Source organism: Drosophila navojoa, chromosome 3 (assembly GCF_054131105.1).
Source record: "Drosophila navojoa isolate 15081-1374.11 chromosome 3, UAZ_NAV_1.0, whole genome shotgun sequence".
In the NCBI taxonomy this organism is placed as follows: domain Eukaryota; kingdom Metazoa; phylum Arthropoda; class Insecta; order Diptera; family Drosophilidae; genus Drosophila; species Drosophila navojoa.
In genome coordinates, this window is record NC_142891.1 from 27136021 (window position 1) to 27154092 (window position 18072).

Consider the following 18072-nt stretch of genomic DNA (forward strand, 5'->3'; position numbering starts at 1 on the left):
GGGAAACTAGTCGACGCGAGAAGCCGGTCCCCCACAAACAGCTAAACGGCACGTAAACACCTCTTCCTCGTTGGCTATGCATCAGAATCAGTGCCACGCTTCATAATGTTGTTATTGTTGTTGTTATTGTTGTTGTTATTGTTATGATCTGTCAACAACAGCAACAACAACAACAAAGTTAATCATTTCATATTTTGCATAGCAGTTCAGCGGGTTCTGGATTCATTCAAATGGATCAAAACAAAAATCCGAACCGGTATTCGACCGGTAAAGCTAAGGGTGATCCTAAGACTAGATCGTAAGATCCAGTGGATGCCATATGATTTAGCCAATAGATTAGATTTATTCAATATTGTAAACTAAATACCTAGTTTATATACTTTATTGCGGCAAAAGTCGATTTCAAATTATGCAGTATTACAGTTAATAATAAATGTTTGTTTGTTTGCTTGTTTGTCTGTTGCATATATGTATGCTTACGTTTGCATGCATGTATATATGTACTATTTTAAAATACTTAAAGTACCTTTGTGCAGTAATTAAACCTAAAATAGTTTATAAATAATATGTGCTCAAGACATCAAGCGCTCAAGAGACTCTCAAGCATTCCAATTGCAGCCAAACAATCAACAATATTGTATGGACTGGCTGCGCACACCTATCTACATTTCTGTTGTGTTTTCGTTTCACTTTAAAAACAAGTTTCGTATTTAAAAATTGTGTTACGATGATCAGCATTGCAGTATGTGAATGTCGTTAAGTGTTCTTCTTGATTTAATATATATACTTGATATATATATATATATATATATATATATATATATATATATATATATATATATGTATGTTTAGTTGCCATAAAAATAAGTTATTTTACCTTTCCAACTCAACTATAGAAATACTGGACTCATCCTGCACCCTGCTCTAAGTCTATTCCATTGTACACACAATCTCCAGCAGTCAACAACCTCAATTAGTCTACGATTGTGGCTCAACTGGGATGTTTACAGCGAGAATGATATATCTTATATGACTTTTACTTGGAGCTTAGGAGATTCGCGTGATGTACTACAGATATACATAGATATAGATATACATATATGTTATGTATGTATATATTTATAATTGAATGCTCTGCTTCGTTAAGGGTAGATACTGATAAGGAAATACTGCTTTAACTGGGACATGCGCTCGATAGGGTTCAGGTCCACAGGCAGTGCCCTAGGCGCCTCTCCTAATCGTGGGATAAGTTCAAGACATCGTCGCCCACATTGCTTTTCGGGATCTTCGCTGGCGGCGGCGCAGCCAGATCGGCCACCGAGGCGAACTCCATGCGCTTCTTGGGCATCGCGTTTCCCAGCAGTGCGCCCGGTGGAGCCAGTTCGCTGTAGAGGCGACTCAGGTCGGGCGAGGGACGTCGATGTGAGGAGCCGCTGCTGCCGTCCGACGGCGCCGGGGATGGCGTATTTGAGGGCACGCTTGATATTGCCAAATCCACGGCACTAAAATTGTATTTGCTGCCGGAATTGGAACTTCCACCTCCTGCACCACCTCCTCCGGCGCCACCGCTCATAGACTTGGTGGGCGTCAGGCGCTCCAGGGCCGGCGAGGCGGACGACTCTCTTGTGCGCGCCGATGAAGGCGTCGTCGACTTTGGCGGCTTCATCATCATAGCCGATAGCGATTCCTGCTGAATCTTGAACAGAGCCGACGGCGACATGAACATGTTGTTCGCCGCCAACGTCGACTTCGACAATGGATCCGGTATGCCGTACTTTCCATGCTGAAAGAATGCGGCGTAGTCCTGCATCTTCTCCTGCGCCAAGGCATTGTAGTAGGCAGCCGAGTTGGTCAGCGATGACGAAGATGGAACTCCAGTGGACATGGCTGCCGCCGCCGCTGCCGCTGCCGACGCTCCGCTGCTGCCTGACTTTGTGGCACTGCCCGCAGCGGCTGCCACAGCAGCAGCAGCGCCCGATGGTGTGGCGAATAGTGCATCCAAATCGGCCGCTGCCTTATTCTGGCGGTACAGCAGCGCCTTGATCTCCGAGTCCTGCTTCTCCAACTGCAGCAGCTGATTGAGCATGTCCGACTGCATGTCCTTCTGCTTCTGCTTCAAGCTCACCGCGCTACCGCCGCCAGTTGGCGCCAGCCCCCCAGCGCCAGCTGCCAGCAGAGCGGACAACTCGTTGTGCGCTCCACTCATGTGCTTGCTGCCCGTCGAGGCCATGGCGGCAGCAAACTGATTATTCGGGTCGAACAGTTTCGTGTAGGTCTGCAGGAGAGCTGTGTAGTCCGCCTGTGCTGCCGATTGCTGCTGCTGTTGCAGCTGCTGCTGCTGCTGCTGCTGTTGTTGTTGCTGTTGTTGTTGCTGCTGTTGCTGCTGCTGTTTCTTCGAGCTGCTGCTACTGCTGCTGCTGCTGGCAACAGGCGGCGGCGGTATCGCGGCAGCCGCAACTGCAGCCATTTGCTGCTGTAGGAACACGTTAAGGTCATTGCTCTGCTTGCTCTGCTGCTGCATGTAGGAATCGTAGCCCAGCAGCTTGGACGCTTGGATCAGATTGTTGTAGTCGGCGTTGAGCGCAGCTGCGGCCGCTGCTGCCGAGGCTGACGACGACGCTGCCGATGTTGACTTTGAGGACTTGCTGCTACTCGGATTCGGGACCTGCTGATTGCCTGTCAGATAATTCAAGTCGGAGCCAAAGCCCAGAGTGCCCAGCGTCGTGGCGCCCAGTGCCTCGGCCTGCTGCAGCAGCAGTGCCGCATACTCCGGCGACCGGATGAGTTCACTCATCTTCAGCGGATCATTCTTAAGCTCGTCCAGCTCCTTCATGAGCTTTGTCTTGTACGAGTTCGACGATGAACTGGAATTGGAAGAAGATGAGGACGCCGACGACTTGGAGCGGTCCATCTTTGATTTGCTGCCGCCGTTATTATTGCTATTGCTATTATTGCCGCTGCTGCCGCCACTGTTGCTGCTGCCAGACGGCATGGGCATGTTGAAGCTGTTCGAGTAAGCTGCCACTGCGGCCGCCACATTGGGATCGCTAAGATTGCCCAGCCCCGCGGCCACATTGCTGTTCTGCTTGGAGCCACCCACCTTGGCAGCCGCAGCAGCCAACTGATTGAGTGAGGAGCTGCCATAGTCTTTGCGCTGCTGCTGGAACAGCGAGGCCAAGTCGGCCTGCAGAAAGTTGGGCGGCAGCTGGCCGGCCAGCTGGGCCAAGCTGGCGGCCATCAGATCATTGGCCGTAGGCAAGCAGGCCGCCGACGGCGGCACCAGCGGCGCAGTCAGATCGTACTTGTTCGGCGTGATGCTCGGGCTATTCCTCGCAATATCGCTCACACTGAACTTGCCCGGACTGGGCGCCGGCGAATTGCGAGTACGTGAGGTGTGCGACGAGGCATCCGACTTCGCTGGCGAGGGCGAGGCACGCACCGGCAGCTCAAACTTGGCGGGACTGGCGGCATTCGACGGCAGCTGAACGCTCGTTGGGCTGTCACGCGGCGATGCCGACTGCACGGCAGCAGCAACGGGTCCGCTGTTCGTGTTCACTGCTGGCGTCTGGGGCGGTAGCAGTTGACTCACAGCTGCCGCATTCAGTGGCATGGTGGGCACCACTGGAACTGTTGTGGCTGCTACTGCTGCTGCTGCTGCTGCTACGGGTGTCGTATTTGTGGGATTCGGAGTGGCCAGCGGGGAGAGCATGCGCACTGGATTCATGTTGAGGCCCGAGGGCATGCAGAGCTGTTCCTGCAGCGACATTACCTTCAGTTCGCTGGCCTTCTGCTCAGCCTGCAGCGAGGTTTCCTCCTCCGTTTTGCGAGCCATGTCAACGGCAGTCAACTGCAGACTCTCGCCCATCTGCTCCTCTTTTGGCTGTTGCTCCAGCTTAATATCATTTGCCAACTCTGCTTGGGGCGGCGTCTCAGTTTTTACTACAACTTCGTTATCATTATCATTGTCGATAATTTTAATGGTCTTCGGTGGTATAAAATCATCCTCCTGCTCACAGTCCAGGACGGCACAGAGCCAGTTCCACAGCGCCTTGTCACTTTGTTTCGATGGAAATTTCGGATAGAGCGTGTTCTTTAACTTCTCGTTGTAGGTCACATCATTGTTGTAGATATTGCGGAATTTCACAATTTCACCGCGAAACTGAGTGTAGTAATCAACGCAGGACTGTATTTCCGTGCGCACCTCCTCGGGTATCTCCTTATCGGGCAGCACTGAGTATTGCATTAGCATCGGTCGTCCATATTCCATTGACTGTTTATTCTCATTTGGGGGCACTATCCAAATACACTTAACCACCGACTCAAGAGTGGGATTCTCCTCATAATAGGGTGCTGCAAAGGTAATAAGACCAATTAATTTATAAGTTGTCTAATGAATATACAATTACTTACAAATGATTAGTGAAACACATGGCGTATACGTCAGATCGCTGACGCCTCGCATTCGTATCTGATAGTCGAGCTGTGCATCGCAATCGCGCAGAGTGGGCTCGGCCTGAAATTTGGGATGCGAGTGATACCAGCCGACGAGCAGCACTTGATCTTGTATCATCATTTTCTGTATATCCCGCTCGACTTCCGCAGCCCGTTGTCGATCGAAGCGCGTGCTACGACACGGATATGTTTTCGTAATACTCAATGCTGCAAGGACAAAGAACAGTTTAATGTGATCTCAAGCGTAAACAAGTTCAATTCTCGAAGCCGGACTCACTGTGCGTGTTCATATCCCAGGTGCCGCCCAGGTAACCGCACACCTCGCGCATCGTCAAATGACAATGGAAGTCAGCCAACAGCAGGGCGGAGGAGGTGATGGTCAACAGAAACGGCTGCAATTTGCCAACCGAAGTGAATGGAATGGCCTCAATCATCATATTGGCATCACTGCAAGAAATACACTCATTAAAACATGTGTTACGGAAATCATTTATACAGGAACTTACTGAATTATATTGCGATTGGCAACCGTGTTGTGTGGAAATACTGTTCGTTTGACAACCAGATCTGGAGAATCGGTCTTGCGTTCTGTATCTTATTAAAAAATATATAAAGATATTATTTTTAATATTAAGTAAAGGACTAAGGCTACAATCATTTAAGAATAGTATTCTATCTTTAGGACACAACTAAGGCTGTTGTTTTATACAACATTAAATTCATTTACAAGCCACAGATTCGAGCTTCGACTTTTCTAGAAGACTATCAAGGCTCTTTTTATATATTTAATATTTATTATATTATGTTTTGTTTCTTGTTTTTTTATTATTATTTTCGTATTACCTGGATCACCGTCTTCGGGCGTAGACTCCTTTTGTAAAGCACATTTTCTCAAATAGGTATTTTTATATGCATCCAGTTTCTTGCCTTTATACTTCACGGATGCCCAGCCGCATCCGCTCTTCTTTTCGGGATTGATAATGCGCTTGCAGTGCATAGCCCAGGCGCTGGGCGTTAAGAATATAGTTTCAGTCTCTTGTGATTTAATTTTACCGTCTGACAGCAAATCGCCCACAAATTTTTGTCCTAGATAATCAATAGTCATTAATGATTTGCCTGGCTGCAAAACATTTGCGGCCATCAGTGTTTGCAAGGTGACTGTCCGTCCAGTCCCATTGAATCCTTCATAGTTTTCTTTCGCCTGTGCAGAGGGAAAAGCAAAATCATTATAATTATATGAACTTAAATTAAGCCAATTGTCACAAATGAAGCTCACCTCATCATCGTTCTCGTCGTCGGGCGCATCGCTATCAACGTCCTTTTCGCATAAGCTGTCCTCCAGGATGGATATCCGGCGGGGTACACTATTTTCAGGTGGAGCAGCTTCTGTTTCCGCTGTTTCTGTATCGACTTCGGCTTCAGCGGCATCCGACACAGACAAATCGCGCTCCCCATCCGCTTCGCCGTCGCTTACATCGTCATTTGTTGTTTGTGGCGGCTGTGGCGTCGAATCGCCCTCACCATCACCCTCGCCATCTGTACTGCTGCCCATTTGATTTTCACGCGCTCCTAATGGCTCGCCGTCTGGCAGTAAACCATTTTCCACACCGTTTTCCATACGATTATTGTCTAGCCTTTAAAAAAAAAACTATCAAAAAGTCACTAAAAGCCGCAGCAGCCGCAGAATTTATGTATGTATTCCACGACTTTGCTTCTTCTTCTTCGTGCCTCAAACGGAGATTGTTGGACTTCTGTTAACTTAACATTCGCCAAAAGTATTATCGATAGCCGCAAGACCAAATAATTGAAATTAATTCATGCAAAAATATCTTTAAATATTTTTATAGCATTTCAGACTCATCAACTCGTTGAATAAATGCAGAAATTGCAAAATAAAATCTCCTGATTATCAATCGTTGTCCACAATAAATTATTAACATAACTAATAATACAGCTGTTTAAATATTTTATCGATAGTTTCCCACTCAGAGCGATTTGCAGATCCAAAGAAAATATATAAAAGTTTAGCGAAAAAATAAACAAACCCAGTTCATTATTTAAGTATAAATTGTAAGCCTACAATATACAGGATGCTGCCAAAACCTCGTGCTATAATAAAAAACTTCTGCAGAACATGTGTACAAGATTTTGATAAATCAAAAACCACTCAACCATGCCAACTCGTCTCTGCCATAACTGTTATACCAAAATCGGAATATTTTGCAAATTTACAGAGATGTCCATCTGCTCAAAAATTTCCCTAAACGAGATAACGGCCGAACATCTCGATATAATGGAAAATACCAAATTTAAACTGATATGCGCAACATCAGTGGCAACATGCTTTAAAGTTAAATCAGGCAATCGTGCTTTTCCCCTTGAGTTTCAGAATCTTATGTGAACTATATTTTCAGGAACTTGTGATAAACCGTCTCTAGGTAAAACTATATGTAAACATTGCACTCAGATATGAGAAACATTTCTTGATTTTCAAAAGACTGTGCAAGTGAGTCAACAATATCTCAAATCGACTGTAGATATGATAGGACTAAATAATAACTAAAAAAAATAGATAGAATATAATTTACAAAATTTTTTTAGAAAAATAATATTTGGCTTTTATTATTATTTTTAGCTCATTAACAAATCACAACTGGACATTTCCGAAACTGACGGTAATTGTGATATAATTGATTCATCCAAAGTATTAAATCAATGTCCATATTGTCAACGAGAGCTCAAACGCAAGGCCCACTTAAATGACCATGTGAGATTGGTCCACGAAGGGCTTCGTTCACATAAATGTGACTTTTGCGAGCGCTCTTTTGGATTGTCCAGAACCTTACGCATCCATCACTCGAAAAAACGTCCCTTCAAGTGCAACATTTGTCAGAAATCGTTTCGGCAAAAGACTGAATTGAATCTTCATATGAATAACCATTTATCTAACTCGCACTAATAACTTTGGCTTTCGGCGCACGCAAAACCATCTTCACATATCAAGGGACTCACACGGGAAAGCGCCCATACAATTGCAATATGTGTAATAAACAATATTCGAATAAGGCATTGAGTAACAATAATAGTTACCGGCACCAGAAATTTGAAAACCATGCTTGCTTTAATTATTTCGTTTTTGAATTCCCACCATTTTGAGACATCGGCAAAAATATCAAAACAATATATCAATAGTTGGAAAAATGAATTTATCGACAGATCTATCGATTGGTTATCGTAAAAAAGCGCGCAGGCACAAGGAAAGCCGGAATATACATATATAATTTGGACTTGTTCAATAAAGTGTTAAAGGTGTTCAATAATCTTTAATGGCACTCTGGGTAGACAAATACCGACCCCGTGAACTATCCAAATTGGATTATCATAAGGTAAGCATATATTTTTTGTGGTGTGCAATTCTTCGAATGAACTTGGTTATATTTTAGGATCAGGCTGAGAATCTCCGCAATCTATGCAAACAAAGTGATTTTCCCCATCTCATGTTCTACGGCCCGTCCGGAGCAGGCAAAAAGACTCGGATAATGTGTCTGCTGCGTGAAATGTATGGGGCCGGAGTGGAAAGACTTCGCAACGAAACAATGAACTTCACAACGCCATCAAATCGAAAGATTGATATAATGACAGTGGGGAGCAACTACCACCTGGAAGTGAATCCCTCAGATGCTGGCATGTACGATCGGACTGTTGTCATAGACTTAATCAAGCAAGTGGCACAAACGCACCAAATAGATGTCAACGGCCAGCGCGAGTTTAAAGTAATTGTTATATCTGAGGGAGATGAACTGACCAAAGACGCCCAGCATGCGCTGCGTCGCACCATGGAAAAATATGTTGCTACATGCCGCATTATACTCTCTGTTAATTCGACGTCTCGCATCATTCCAGCCATCCGCTCGCGTTGCCTGGGCATCCGAGTGCCAGCACCAAGCGAGGCAGAAATGATAGCCGTTCTACAAAACACATGCAAGCGCGAGGGCCTCGTATTGCCGCCGGAGCTGGCCAAGCGCGTGGTCGAGAAATCCGAAAGGAATATGCGAAGAGCTTTGCTGATGTTGGAGGCCTCCAAAGTGCAGCAATACCCCTTCACAGCGCAGCAACAAATCGCCGAGCTGGACTGGCAAGTGTATCTGCGCGAGACAGCAGCCCAAATTGTGAGCGAACAAACGCCTGCCAAACTGGAAAAGATACGGGATCGCTTGTACGAACTGCTCTCGCAAGGCGTGCCTCCAAATCTCATCTTTCGAGGCCTCGTCGAGCAGCTGGTCAACAACTGTGATATGTCCATCAAGGCCAAGACATTGGAGTACGCCACACAATACGAGCATCGCATGCAGAATGGAGCAAAGCATATTTTCCATTTGGAGGCATTCGTGGCTCAATTTATGAACATCTACAAAAAGTTTCTCGCCGAACTGGTGATGACTGATGATTTTTAACATAATTATTAATAATATATATAATCTTTCTATGAAACCCACAAAATACATTTGAAACTCTTAACCGAAAATTTGCTGCTGCTGTCGATTTTGTCTGTCAGTTAATATGGCTAACTTCATTTTATCGTCTGTGGTGCGTTTCACGGTCTCTATATATCGGGCAACCTCTTCCTCCAGCTTGGCATGTGCCTGCAATTGATCCGTTACAGATATTACATTTTATATACACTATGCACACTATTTCGATCACTTACTACTTCGTATTCGATATGCTGACTGCCATTGACGTGTAGGCCGTGCAGCAGTAGATCTATTGTGTTGATGGGAAACGCCAATTGTGGACTGGTCACGTTCACTGAATGCTGAAAGTCGAAATATTCACTGCCTGCCCCCAGCATGGCGCCAATCATTTCGCATGCCAAATCGGCAGCGTCGAGCAAGCGATTATGCTTCACCAGCAGATACAGCAGCTCCCGGGAGTTAGCCAGCTTGTATGAGTTGTACAACCATTGGGGCAGAAATGCATTCAAGTTAAGTATGCGATTAGCCACACATTTGCGTATTGAAGTTGACTCATTCAGCTCATTGTCGACCACTAGTTTCTGCAGCAGCGACCAAGCCATGTCCGCTGCACTGCTTCGATGAGGCAGATCTATAAAACAGGATATATAAATACATATATATTTTGCATGGTTTAATTCAATAAATTAAATCATATATACCGGCTAAATCATTGTTCTGCAGCCAGCACCAAGCATCCTTAGTCTTATCCTCAGAGATGCTAACACAGGCAGCCGTCAGACTTTCGAAAATGGGCAGCACCGAGAACGTATGGCCCCTTGCCAGCTTCAGTGCCGCTGTATATAGACCACAAGTGGCCAAAAGGTAAGAGAGCTCCTCAGCGTCGGCCATTTCATAGGCGCCGACATCCTTGCGATGCTGCGCCAGTTCTCTTAGAGCCTCTGCGTGTAGCAACTCTCGGCGAATATCGCTTAATTCAAGTACTACGACTTCATGGACTCTTTCAATCTCCTTTAAGTCGTCCTCGTTGTTGGACATTTCCATGGCAGCCTTGTCATCGCCAACAGTGGGCTTAGCAATCCATCTATAACGACTATCCACCAAATACAGTGAGTTAATGCAAACCAGTAACGACGAGCATCGATTCTGGAGCGCATCGGGTGCATCGCTGTCCACTTGTAGGCGCATGGCCTGCTCGTACATAACTGTCGCAGCTGTAAAACAAACATTATAATCAAATCACTATATATATATATATATATATATTCAAGCAGGCAATTTACCTTTACGCATATTTCCTCTGTTGGAATGGAATGCGTACAGAAAATTATAGACTTCGTTCTGATCGATACTCAGCGATCGTGCACGAGACTCAACAATGTTATCGAATTCCTCTTGCAGACCATTATAGGGCAGTTGCATGAGCAGATCAAAGCGTTTGCATTGGAATAACACAATTACCAACTGACGTAGACAATCCTTTCGCCGCGACGTATCCGCATTGTAGACCAAAGCATGATATGCATCCTCGTAGTGGCCCAGTTGCAAATGGTTATTAAACACTATAGACTGGAACATTGGCAACTGGGGATCATCCACAGTCAACTTGCTCATAGCTATATGGGCCAATTGAATGATAAAATCGTATGCCGAATGCTGCTCAAATAGCTGAATGACTTTGAGGTAATAATGGCAGAAGGCTTGCTTGACTTCGGCTTTTGTTGGCACAACTTTCTGTCGTTTGAGAACGTTTGAAAGTGTGGAATAGAGTGGAGTGTTTTTCAGAACTTGCTCAAACAAAAATGGATCCTTGAGCACACTCTCTTGAACTTTCTGGAACAAATTGATTGCTTTATGTGGCTCACCACAATCCAATAGCGAAACTGCCAACATGAAGCTTCCTGAAATATAATTAATAGTTAACAAACAAACCGAATGTAAGGGCCTTGAATATGTATATGTATTTACGTGAATCAGGTTTCTCGCTACACCAGCCCGACAATAGCCGCTCATAGTCTTGAATGATAATATGATGGCAAGTGCCAAAAAGCCACTCAAGGAATACATTATTCCATGCCTCTGGCCAACTGAAATAGAATATGTAAATTATTGCAATGAACCGAATCAAAGAATCTTTCCTACTTACAGCATTTGATTAATGCAGCCAACCAACTGTAGCAGAATCTGACGCATTGACAACTGCTGCACTAATGCATTGTGATCCTTCAACAGCATCGAAAGTGCGCTAAATAAGCCCTTTGATTGCAAGAACAGGCATAACAGCGTTGTTTGATTGTTCAAATATATTTTGCTCGAATAGGGCCTTGTATATCCGCTGAAGAGCTGTGCGCGCGTCAAACGCTGAATAGACACCTCACTGCACATGTAAAAAAACCAAAGATGTTGAAACCATTCTTAACTTAAAATAATTAGTTGTCAATTACAAGTTAACTGGCGTATTGAGGGAAATTGGTGTCTCGGAAATCCAGACAAGTGTGTAGTAGGAGTTCAAGAAATTCACATTAGTTGTAATAGTGTAGTCGCTCCTAGAAGCACCTCCATTTAAAATGTACTGTAGAATCAAAAGATTTCGGCAAACAGCAAATCTGACAAATCAAATAAAATATATTATTTAAATATATTATGAAACTGTTATTTGATTCCCACCGTATCATTGCCATTTGCTTGACAGTCTCAGCGAGAATTGAAATTCCATATTCGCTGCCAAACAATGCTCCTGTCGATTGGAGAAACCGTGTGGACTTCGAGTAACCACCTGAAAGTTATGTTTCCAGATTTAGCAGAAATCGAGAAATGCATTTAACATTATTCGTAATATACCTGCGGAGTCGGGATACGCATCTTCGTCAACAATGGCAAGGAAATCAAGCAACATGTTAATGGCTGCATCCATATTTGGGATCAATATCAGCTTCTTCCTGATTTGATCGATGCTTTCATTCGGCAGTGCGATTCCATCGCTATCATCTTCATCACTATTTTCATCATTCCTGGTAATTTGAAGCAACAATTTTAATAGAACTGCATCATCGCGTTGGTAGATTTTCTTTTCCATTTCGATTTTAATATCTTCGCTCAAAAATTTTTCCAATTGGTTTATGACCTCCATTAGTTGAATAAACCCGTGGGCAGCTACAATATCGTTTTGGCAATAAGGTGCCACAAATGATTCCACATCCTTGTTGTGTTCCCCAACAAGCATTAAATGTTCGAGCATTTCACAAGGACGCAGCAACGCAAAGGATTGCCTTCGAATAATGCAAACAGCATCCATGGCACCCAGAACGGATAAGCCCGTTGGCTCAGAGAACTTGATGTGATATTGCTCGCAGCAGGAGTAGAAGCGATCCCATAGTCTGGTCGCAATCTCCAAATACTCATTGTCACTGAGAACAAAGTCTTTCAATTCATTTTGTATCTCATCCTCGACCGCCTGGCAGACCTGCTCCTTGAGCATACCCATTGTTATCTGCTTAATATCAAACTGCATGTTGGCGCGCATGAACATCTGTGTAAGCAAAATAACCATAATTAATTTCCCATCGCTAGACACTCACAACTGGGAGCTTACATAAAGTGCCTTGGCGATCACGTTAAAATCAAATCGACCCGGATGAAATATATAGGAACAGTAGGCTTCTCGTGGGTCGACACCTTGCTCTATGGTGAGGCAATATCGATCCGGTGGAGGCTCCAATGCAGCGGACACCCATTTAAATGCCTTGTCAGCATCTAAGCAAATTGCAGACACATTGAATTCACCCTCAGCATTGCTCCACAATGTCCAAATATGCGAGCAAGTAGCATCGAAGTCAGCTAAATCCATTAGAGGAGCTGGCACCTTATGGCGCAGCGACAATCCTACAGTTTTAGTTTTTGCGTCGCTCGCTTGGTTGCAAACAATGCTCAAACAGAGGAATTCTGATTCTTTTTCATACGAAAAATATACACAGAAATTTTGGTCATCTATTTTGCGTAGCAAACTGTTCTGTGCTAAATTTATAAATAAATAATTAGATAAATATGATTACATTTTGAAAGCTTATAAAACTTACGAGCCTGAACGCCTTGCGACACGACACAGGCATAAGAGGCAACAATCTGTACATTGGACACCGACCACAATCTAAGCTCGTTGTTTCTATAAAGAACCAAGAGAAACATTTCGCCTTCGATGCGACTAAATTCCATTGATACAACTCCCTCCAAACTTTCGCCTCGACCACTGCAATAGAATTCAATCACTATTTATTTAATAAGTTATCTATTTCAAGACTTACGTTAGGGCGTCTTTAAGGTTGCTTAAAAAACGCGGCATTAAATGCGACTCTTTGATTTCATGTGAAACTGTGCCGCCCGTGCGACTGTTCATAATATAAAGCATCAGTTTTGAATGATAGTCGACTGCATAAAAGGCCTCTTCTTTATCTCCCAACATATCGCAGGCCGCAAGATGTGGCACATTGATAGCCATGGTTCCATCTAGCACATGGAAAGTGCTGCGGTCCTTCAAGAATGCGGAAGCATTATAAAATATGGAATTCCTAAGCGAATCCAGTGTAGTAGATGATGATAATTTTGTATTATCCGTGTGGAATGGAAACACAATCCTGTGAACACTACTGACGGTCACCACCAACAGATTGACGGTGTCTCCATGTTCGGTGAGTGAGACATTTAGAATCGCGGAATCCGTAAAGCGTAGGCGAAGATGGTTTCTCAGAAGCGACACATCTAAACTAACTTCAGATAGTTCCACAATGTCTTGATAGGTACGCCTGGAATATCAATCCGTTAATATAATATGTATTTAATCCAACCAATGCTTACCAATAAATAAAGCGATTCCTATTTTGGCCATTGGTCGAACAATTGTAGCAATAGCTACCCGACTTTCCAAATGTCTTGATATCCTGGAGTGTACTTTGTGTGCCTATTTTATTCAGAAAGAAAAAAAAAAATATTTTTTTTTTTTGCATTATTTAAGAAACCTCTAAAAGGCTTCCAAATGGAGTGGTTCCTTACAACGTACCTGTATTTATTTCGACTTCTATCCACTCCTCGGGGTTTATATTTCTAGGAATAACTTCCCGATAGCTCATATTGAATATGGTGTTCATCTTAAATTAAAAATCTATTGCCAATTATTGTAAATATCCGGAAAATTTGCGGTAGCCGGCGAAAAACACGCGCGACTTATCGTTTGCTAATGTTATCGATTCCGTTAGAGATGACAAGTTACCAACAATGGCACAATTGAGTTCGATTTGAATAGTTATCGATTCAAAGTTCCGTAGTAATTTCAATAATATCGAATGCATGTGTGGAAAATTAAAACTCAGAATAATTGCTATATTCAGCAGCTCTTACTAATTATTCTATTGCCAAAAATATATATCTAACCATATTTGATATATTGTTCATTATGGAACTAGTAGCCCTTAGGAAGTAAGCAACACTGGTTGAATTATGACATTATAAGTAAACACTGTTAACTACAGTGTTCGAAATGTTAACACAACGCACCAAAGCATGTGCCGACTTTTTGTTAGTGAATTGCAAGAGCTATTTAGCTTTTGATCTGATGATAACATGACAGAAAATAGTGAAAATATGGATACGTTATCTCAAAATGAGGATGATATGCTCATTTGCCTGCCTGGAGATCGTCTGTGTCGCGTGGAGGATAACATCGTTGTAGGTCAAGGCACTTACGAACAAGGAGGCTATATTTATGCCAGCAAATCGGGAATTATCGATATTGACGAATCAAATGAAAAAGTAAATATAATGGCTTATATATGCGAATATAAATCTAATATTTTTCCATTTCAGTGCCAAATTGTAAGTGTACACAAGCCTGGCTTCCATTTGACCATTCCGGTAACCGGAGATGTTGTCACAGCTCGGGTTCTAGTGACGACACCAAAGTTCGCCAAGTGTGCGATATTTTGCGTAAGGAACGTGTTACTCGAGAGCAGTTACCGCGGTCTTCTGCGTAAGGAGGATGTGCGCGAAACGGATAAGGATCGTGTTGATATTTACAAGTCATTCAAGCCCGGCGATGTTATATTGGCGCGCGTTGTCAACCAAATGGAGCAATCCTTTTTGTTAAGCACAGCGGAGGCAGAGCTCGGCGTGGTGGTGGCCTATGCAAGTGATTATCGGAAGAATCGAATTCCCATGGTGCCCATTGGTTGGAGCGAAATGCAGTGTCCACAAACGACGGTTAAGGAGCCAAGAAAGGTGGCAAAAGTATTGCCCGAGAGTTCAATTAAGTCTGAAAAATAAAAGGGAAAACGACGTTGTCTTCATTTTTAATCAGTATCTTACTTGTCTTTCTATTTAAATTTAGAAACTGTAATATTAAGCTACAGATATTATTGCATATTGGAAAGATTTTTGTATGCAATTGAAGAAATTCTTGGATCTCTTCACTTTAAGCAATTTTTCTTGCATTCCTTTTCGGAACTAAACATGTTTTTCGTGCCCTGGCAGCCTCCATATTCAAAATATTCGCAGATTTTCTTTTCCTTTATAAAGCGCCACCTTGGGAGCATCGCCCGACAAGGACCTGTATTACTTGGTGGGTCGTCGCATAGCTCTGATGGATAGTATGATCATTTTGGTGGTCATTAGCTAATCAAGTGGCTTACTTACTCGCATTATAAGAGTAGCAGACATGAATAAAAAGTAGAAGAATTCCAATCATGGGCCAAATGTAGCATTTTATTTTCATTTTAAATGTAAATTTTCAGGGGTTCCTAATTTTGGATTTGTTGACAAACGTTCTTTGCATACTGACAATCAATCACCAGAATCTGATATTTTATTTGTTCATATGGCTTGGGCTTTTCCAAAGCCGTACTGTACTAGTAGGCATGAACGTCATGGTTTATACAGAACTATTCCAAAAAAATCAAGTATCAAGTTTTATGCTCTACTATTCTTAACTTTGTACTCTATTCTTGAGCAAGATAAATTGCAATTACGAATGTGCCGTTATTTTGTCGTTATTTTAGAAAAAGAAAAGTCGAATATACAGTGACCTACCAATGCAAGTTAAAAATCTGTGGCTCTGATAAGCTCGATCTCAGGATCGAAGCCTACATACAAACGGACAGACAGTCAGGCGTACATGTGCAAATCGACTCAGGTCGCCACTCTGATCAAGAATACATATGTATGTATGTATATTATGGATTCTGCCACACTTTCTTCTGCCTGCAGTATACATTTTCACGAGTTCATTATACCCTGATTTCCCATTTTAAATGGTTGAACGGTAAATTAATGGCAAATTAGAAATGGTGCTTAAGATAATTCATATATGTAATTGCCGGATAATATTATAAGACCAGAACTTTTCTTTTTTAGACGAGATAAAGTATTGATTCTTTAATCTGCTAAATATTTTCATGAATATTTTCATTAAAATCCTTACATATATTTTAGACCTTGAATTAATTAATTCGTCGTTAATCACCCAGTCAAACTTTTGTTATATTGCCAACCGTAATCAATTAATTACCCAATTTAATGGCCCTTTGATTCGATTGTTTTTCAGAAAAGGGCAATTTATGGGGCAAAGCTATAAATAGTTCTCGTGCAGAGCATAAAACAAATACCATTAGGAATTTGTCAATTCGGTGCTAAATGCAATAACAACACGAATTATGCTGCCAGCCAAAATGGAAATGGAATCGCGTGCTCGGGCATTATAGATGGCTCTAACTATTTCAATCCTTGTATCCCAGCGCAGGTAAGTAGGTCCGCAGGGTCAATGACTAAGTGGATGGCAGTGTTACAGGTGTGTGCACAACAAAAAACAGCTTAAAGCATACACACGCGCTCTCTCTCTCTCTCTCTCCCCCTCTCTCTCGCACTCTTTTCAACAAATATGTTGCAATGGACAGGGAAGTGGACAGACAGCCAACCAGCCAGCCAGCCAATCATTGTTTGATCAATAAGGAGCACAACTTGTTTTGGCCATTACGATGCCGGTTAATATTCAATTGAAAATAAATAAAACCAATATGATATTCAAATGAATCGCACGGCAGTCAGTAGACAGTGTCTTAGCCTTCCAAATGACACTAGGGGGCCTGCCCGACTGAGGCTATGTATCAGCCTGGAAACTGCTCATTCACAATACAACTACAGAGAGGGCAACGACAACGAGAACGGCAGCTCCGGAAAAATGGTCCAGATATCCCAAACTGAGGAGGATATTAAAATCTCCATTGAGTTGAATAGGCTGGTCACTCGGAAGCCAGATGTGGTGCTCCTGCCGCAGTACATCAAGTTCAACAATCCGCCGATATTCTTTGAGCGGCATCTGGCCCAGGAAATTGATGAAATGGCCAGCTACTGTCGCATCTTCAAGCACGAGGCGCGCATTGTGCTCGTCAAGAAGCAATTGGGGATCTGGCCGGAACTGTTCCAGAAGCTGGACAAGGAGGCGTTGATGAAGAAGCGTCTGGAAATCGCCGATCTGATCGTGGAACGCAATAAGAAACGTGACGAGATGGCTTCGGAGCGCTACGAGCACAAGCGACGCGCCGAAATCGAGAAGGAAGTCAAGCGTGAAGGAGACATGAGGGATCGCGTCAAGAAGTTCCAGGAGACCTCGCGCCACGAGGCGCTCATGGTGGGCGTGCGTAAAGAAACACATGTCAAGCCCAACAGCTCGCTGCATGGCAACAACTCCGCTGACAATGGCAACAACAAACAGCAGCCGGCAGTAGACGTGCGCCAGGCGACGCCAGTGGTGCGATATCAACCACCCTTGGCGATGTCAGCGGTGCGTGGCAATGGACGTATTAGCGTGAGCTTCTCCAGTCAACACAAGATGAACACGCCTAAGCGCGAGTCCCAGGAGGGAGTCCAGATGCCATTCACTATACACGATAAGCTGAATGGGAATCCGCCCACCCGGGAGAAGACTCCAATGGAGACGCTTGACGAGTGAAGCAGCATTTGCAGTTGAAAATTATAGGTGTGTGTATGCGCGTGTGTATGGGTGGGGGTGTGCTTGACCGGGGGTACATGTGTGTGTGTGTGGGTGGGCACGTATGTGTGGGTGTAACATTTCCAATTGATTATCCAAAAATAAATGTACATT

At 43.5% G+C, this 18072-nt stretch overlaps 6 protein-coding genes across 6 annotated transcripts; 3 read left to right on the plus strand and 3 right to left on the minus strand.

Moving 5' to 3' along the window:
• Nucleotides 1-341: 341 nt before the first annotated feature.
• LOC108658850 (MPN domain-containing protein CG4751) lies at nucleotides 342-6201 on the minus strand. The gene is made up of 6 exons (XM_030384155.2): nucleotides 5729-6201; nucleotides 5296-5653; nucleotides 4959-5046; nucleotides 4730-4899; nucleotides 4411-4659; nucleotides 342-4350 (listed from the first exon to the last, which is right to left on the minus strand). The coding sequence occupies exons 1-6, from the start codon at nucleotides 6068-6070 to the stop codon at nucleotides 1235-1237; spliced, it is 4323 nt and encodes a 1440-aa protein (XP_030240015.2). The 5' UTR covers nucleotides 6071-6201; the 3' UTR covers nucleotides 342-1234.
• A 1461-nt stretch (nucleotides 6202-7662) lies between these two features.
• On the plus strand, nucleotides 7663-8977 carry RfC38 (replication factor C subunit RfC38). Its single transcript, XM_018111485.3, has 2 exons — nucleotides 7663-7838; nucleotides 7896-8977. The coding sequence occupies exons 1-2, from the start codon at nucleotides 7779-7781 to the stop codon at nucleotides 8904-8906; spliced, it is 1071 nt and encodes a 356-aa protein (XP_017966974.2). The 5' UTR covers nucleotides 7663-7778; the 3' UTR covers nucleotides 8907-8977.
• On the minus strand, nucleotides 8897-14182 carry Nup160 (nuclear pore complex protein Nup160). The gene is made up of 14 exons (XM_030384156.2): nucleotides 13981-14182; nucleotides 13779-13881; nucleotides 13229-13726; nucleotides 13004-13173; nucleotides 12520-12941; nucleotides 11769-12456; nucleotides 11595-11703; nucleotides 11372-11533; nucleotides 11074-11304; nucleotides 10896-11014; nucleotides 10211-10828; nucleotides 9629-10141; nucleotides 9161-9558; nucleotides 8897-9095 (listed from the first exon to the last, which is right to left on the minus strand). The coding sequence occupies exons 1-14, from the start codon at nucleotides 14066-14068 to the stop codon at nucleotides 8967-8969; spliced, it is 4248 nt and encodes a 1415-aa protein (XP_030240016.1). The 5' UTR covers nucleotides 14069-14182; the 3' UTR covers nucleotides 8897-8966.
• A 248-nt stretch (nucleotides 14183-14430) lies between these two features.
• Csl4 (exosome component 1 Csl4) lies at nucleotides 14431-15275 on the plus strand. Its single transcript, XM_030384164.2, has 2 exons — nucleotides 14431-14729; nucleotides 14784-15275. The coding sequence occupies exons 1-2, from the start codon at nucleotides 14541-14543 to the stop codon at nucleotides 15237-15239; spliced, it is 645 nt and encodes a 214-aa protein (XP_030240024.1). The 5' UTR covers nucleotides 14431-14540; the 3' UTR covers nucleotides 15240-15275.
• Nucleotides 15276-15280: 5 nt separating this feature from the next.
• Nucleotides 15281-15614, minus strand: LOC149091948 (kunitz-like toxin PcKuz1). Its single transcript, XM_089257077.1, has 2 exons — nucleotides 15609-15614; nucleotides 15281-15550 (listed from the first exon to the last, which is right to left on the minus strand). Exons 1-2 carry the CDS (start codon nucleotides 15612-15614, stop codon nucleotides 15383-15385), a joined length of 174 nt encoding a protein of 57 aa, XP_089113203.1. The 3' UTR covers nucleotides 15281-15382.
• Nucleotides 15615-16730: 1116 nt separating this feature from the next.
• Dnaaf4 (Dynein axonemal assembly factor 4) lies at nucleotides 16731-17945 on the plus strand. Its single transcript, XM_030384163.2, has one exon. The coding sequence runs from the start codon at nucleotides 16996-16998 to the stop codon at nucleotides 17917-17919; it is 924 nt and encodes a 307-aa protein (XP_030240023.2). The 5' UTR covers nucleotides 16731-16995; the 3' UTR covers nucleotides 17920-17945.
• The last annotated feature ends 127 nt before the right edge of the window (nucleotides 17946-18072 follow it).

Excerpts from the sequence above, each read along its gene's own strand:
- Csl4 (XM_030384164.2), top strand. The coding sequence starts at position 14,541 with ATGACAGAAAATAGTGAAAATATGGATACGTTATCTCAAAATGAGGAT. Across the intron at positions 14,730-14,783 it reads TTGACGAATCAAATGAAAAA|TGCCAAATTGTAAGTGTACA; the intron begins GTAAATATAATG and ends TTTCCATTTCAG.
- Nup160 (XM_030384156.2), bottom strand. The coding sequence starts at position 14,068 with ATGAACACCATATTCAATATGAGCTATCGGGAAGTTATTCCTAGAAAT. Across the intron at positions 11,015-11,073 it reads GGCTGCATTAATCAAATGCT|TTGGCCAGAGGCATGGAATA; the intron begins GTAAGTAGGAAA and ends ATTCTATTTCAG. Across the intron at positions 10,142-10,210 it reads CAGAGGAAATATGCGTAAAG|CTGCGACAGTTATGTACGAG; the intron begins GTAAATTGCCTG and ends TTTGTTTTACAG.
- Dnaaf4 (XM_030384163.2), top strand. The coding sequence starts at position 16,996 with ATGAATCGCACGGCAGTCAGTAGACAGTGTCTTAGCCTTCCAAATGAC.
- LOC108658850 (XM_030384155.2), bottom strand. The coding sequence starts at position 6,070 with ATGGAAAACGGTGTGGAAAATGGTTTACTGCCAGACGGCGAGCCATTA. Across the intron at positions 5,047-5,295 it reads GCCCGAAGACGGTGATCCAG|ATACAGAACGCAAGACCGAT; the intron begins GTAATACGAAAA and ends TTTTTTAATAAG. Across the intron at positions 4,900-4,958 it reads GCCAATCGCAATATAATTCA|TGATGCCAATATGATGATTG; the intron begins GTAAGTTCCTGT and ends TATTTCTTGCAG.
- RfC38 (XM_018111485.3), top strand. The coding sequence starts at position 7,779 with ATGGCACTCTGGGTAGACAAATACCGACCCCGTGAACTATCCAAATTG. Across the intron at positions 7,839-7,895 it reads CCAAATTGGATTATCATAAG|GATCAGGCTGAGAATCTCCG; the intron begins GTAAGCATATAT and ends GTTATATTTTAG.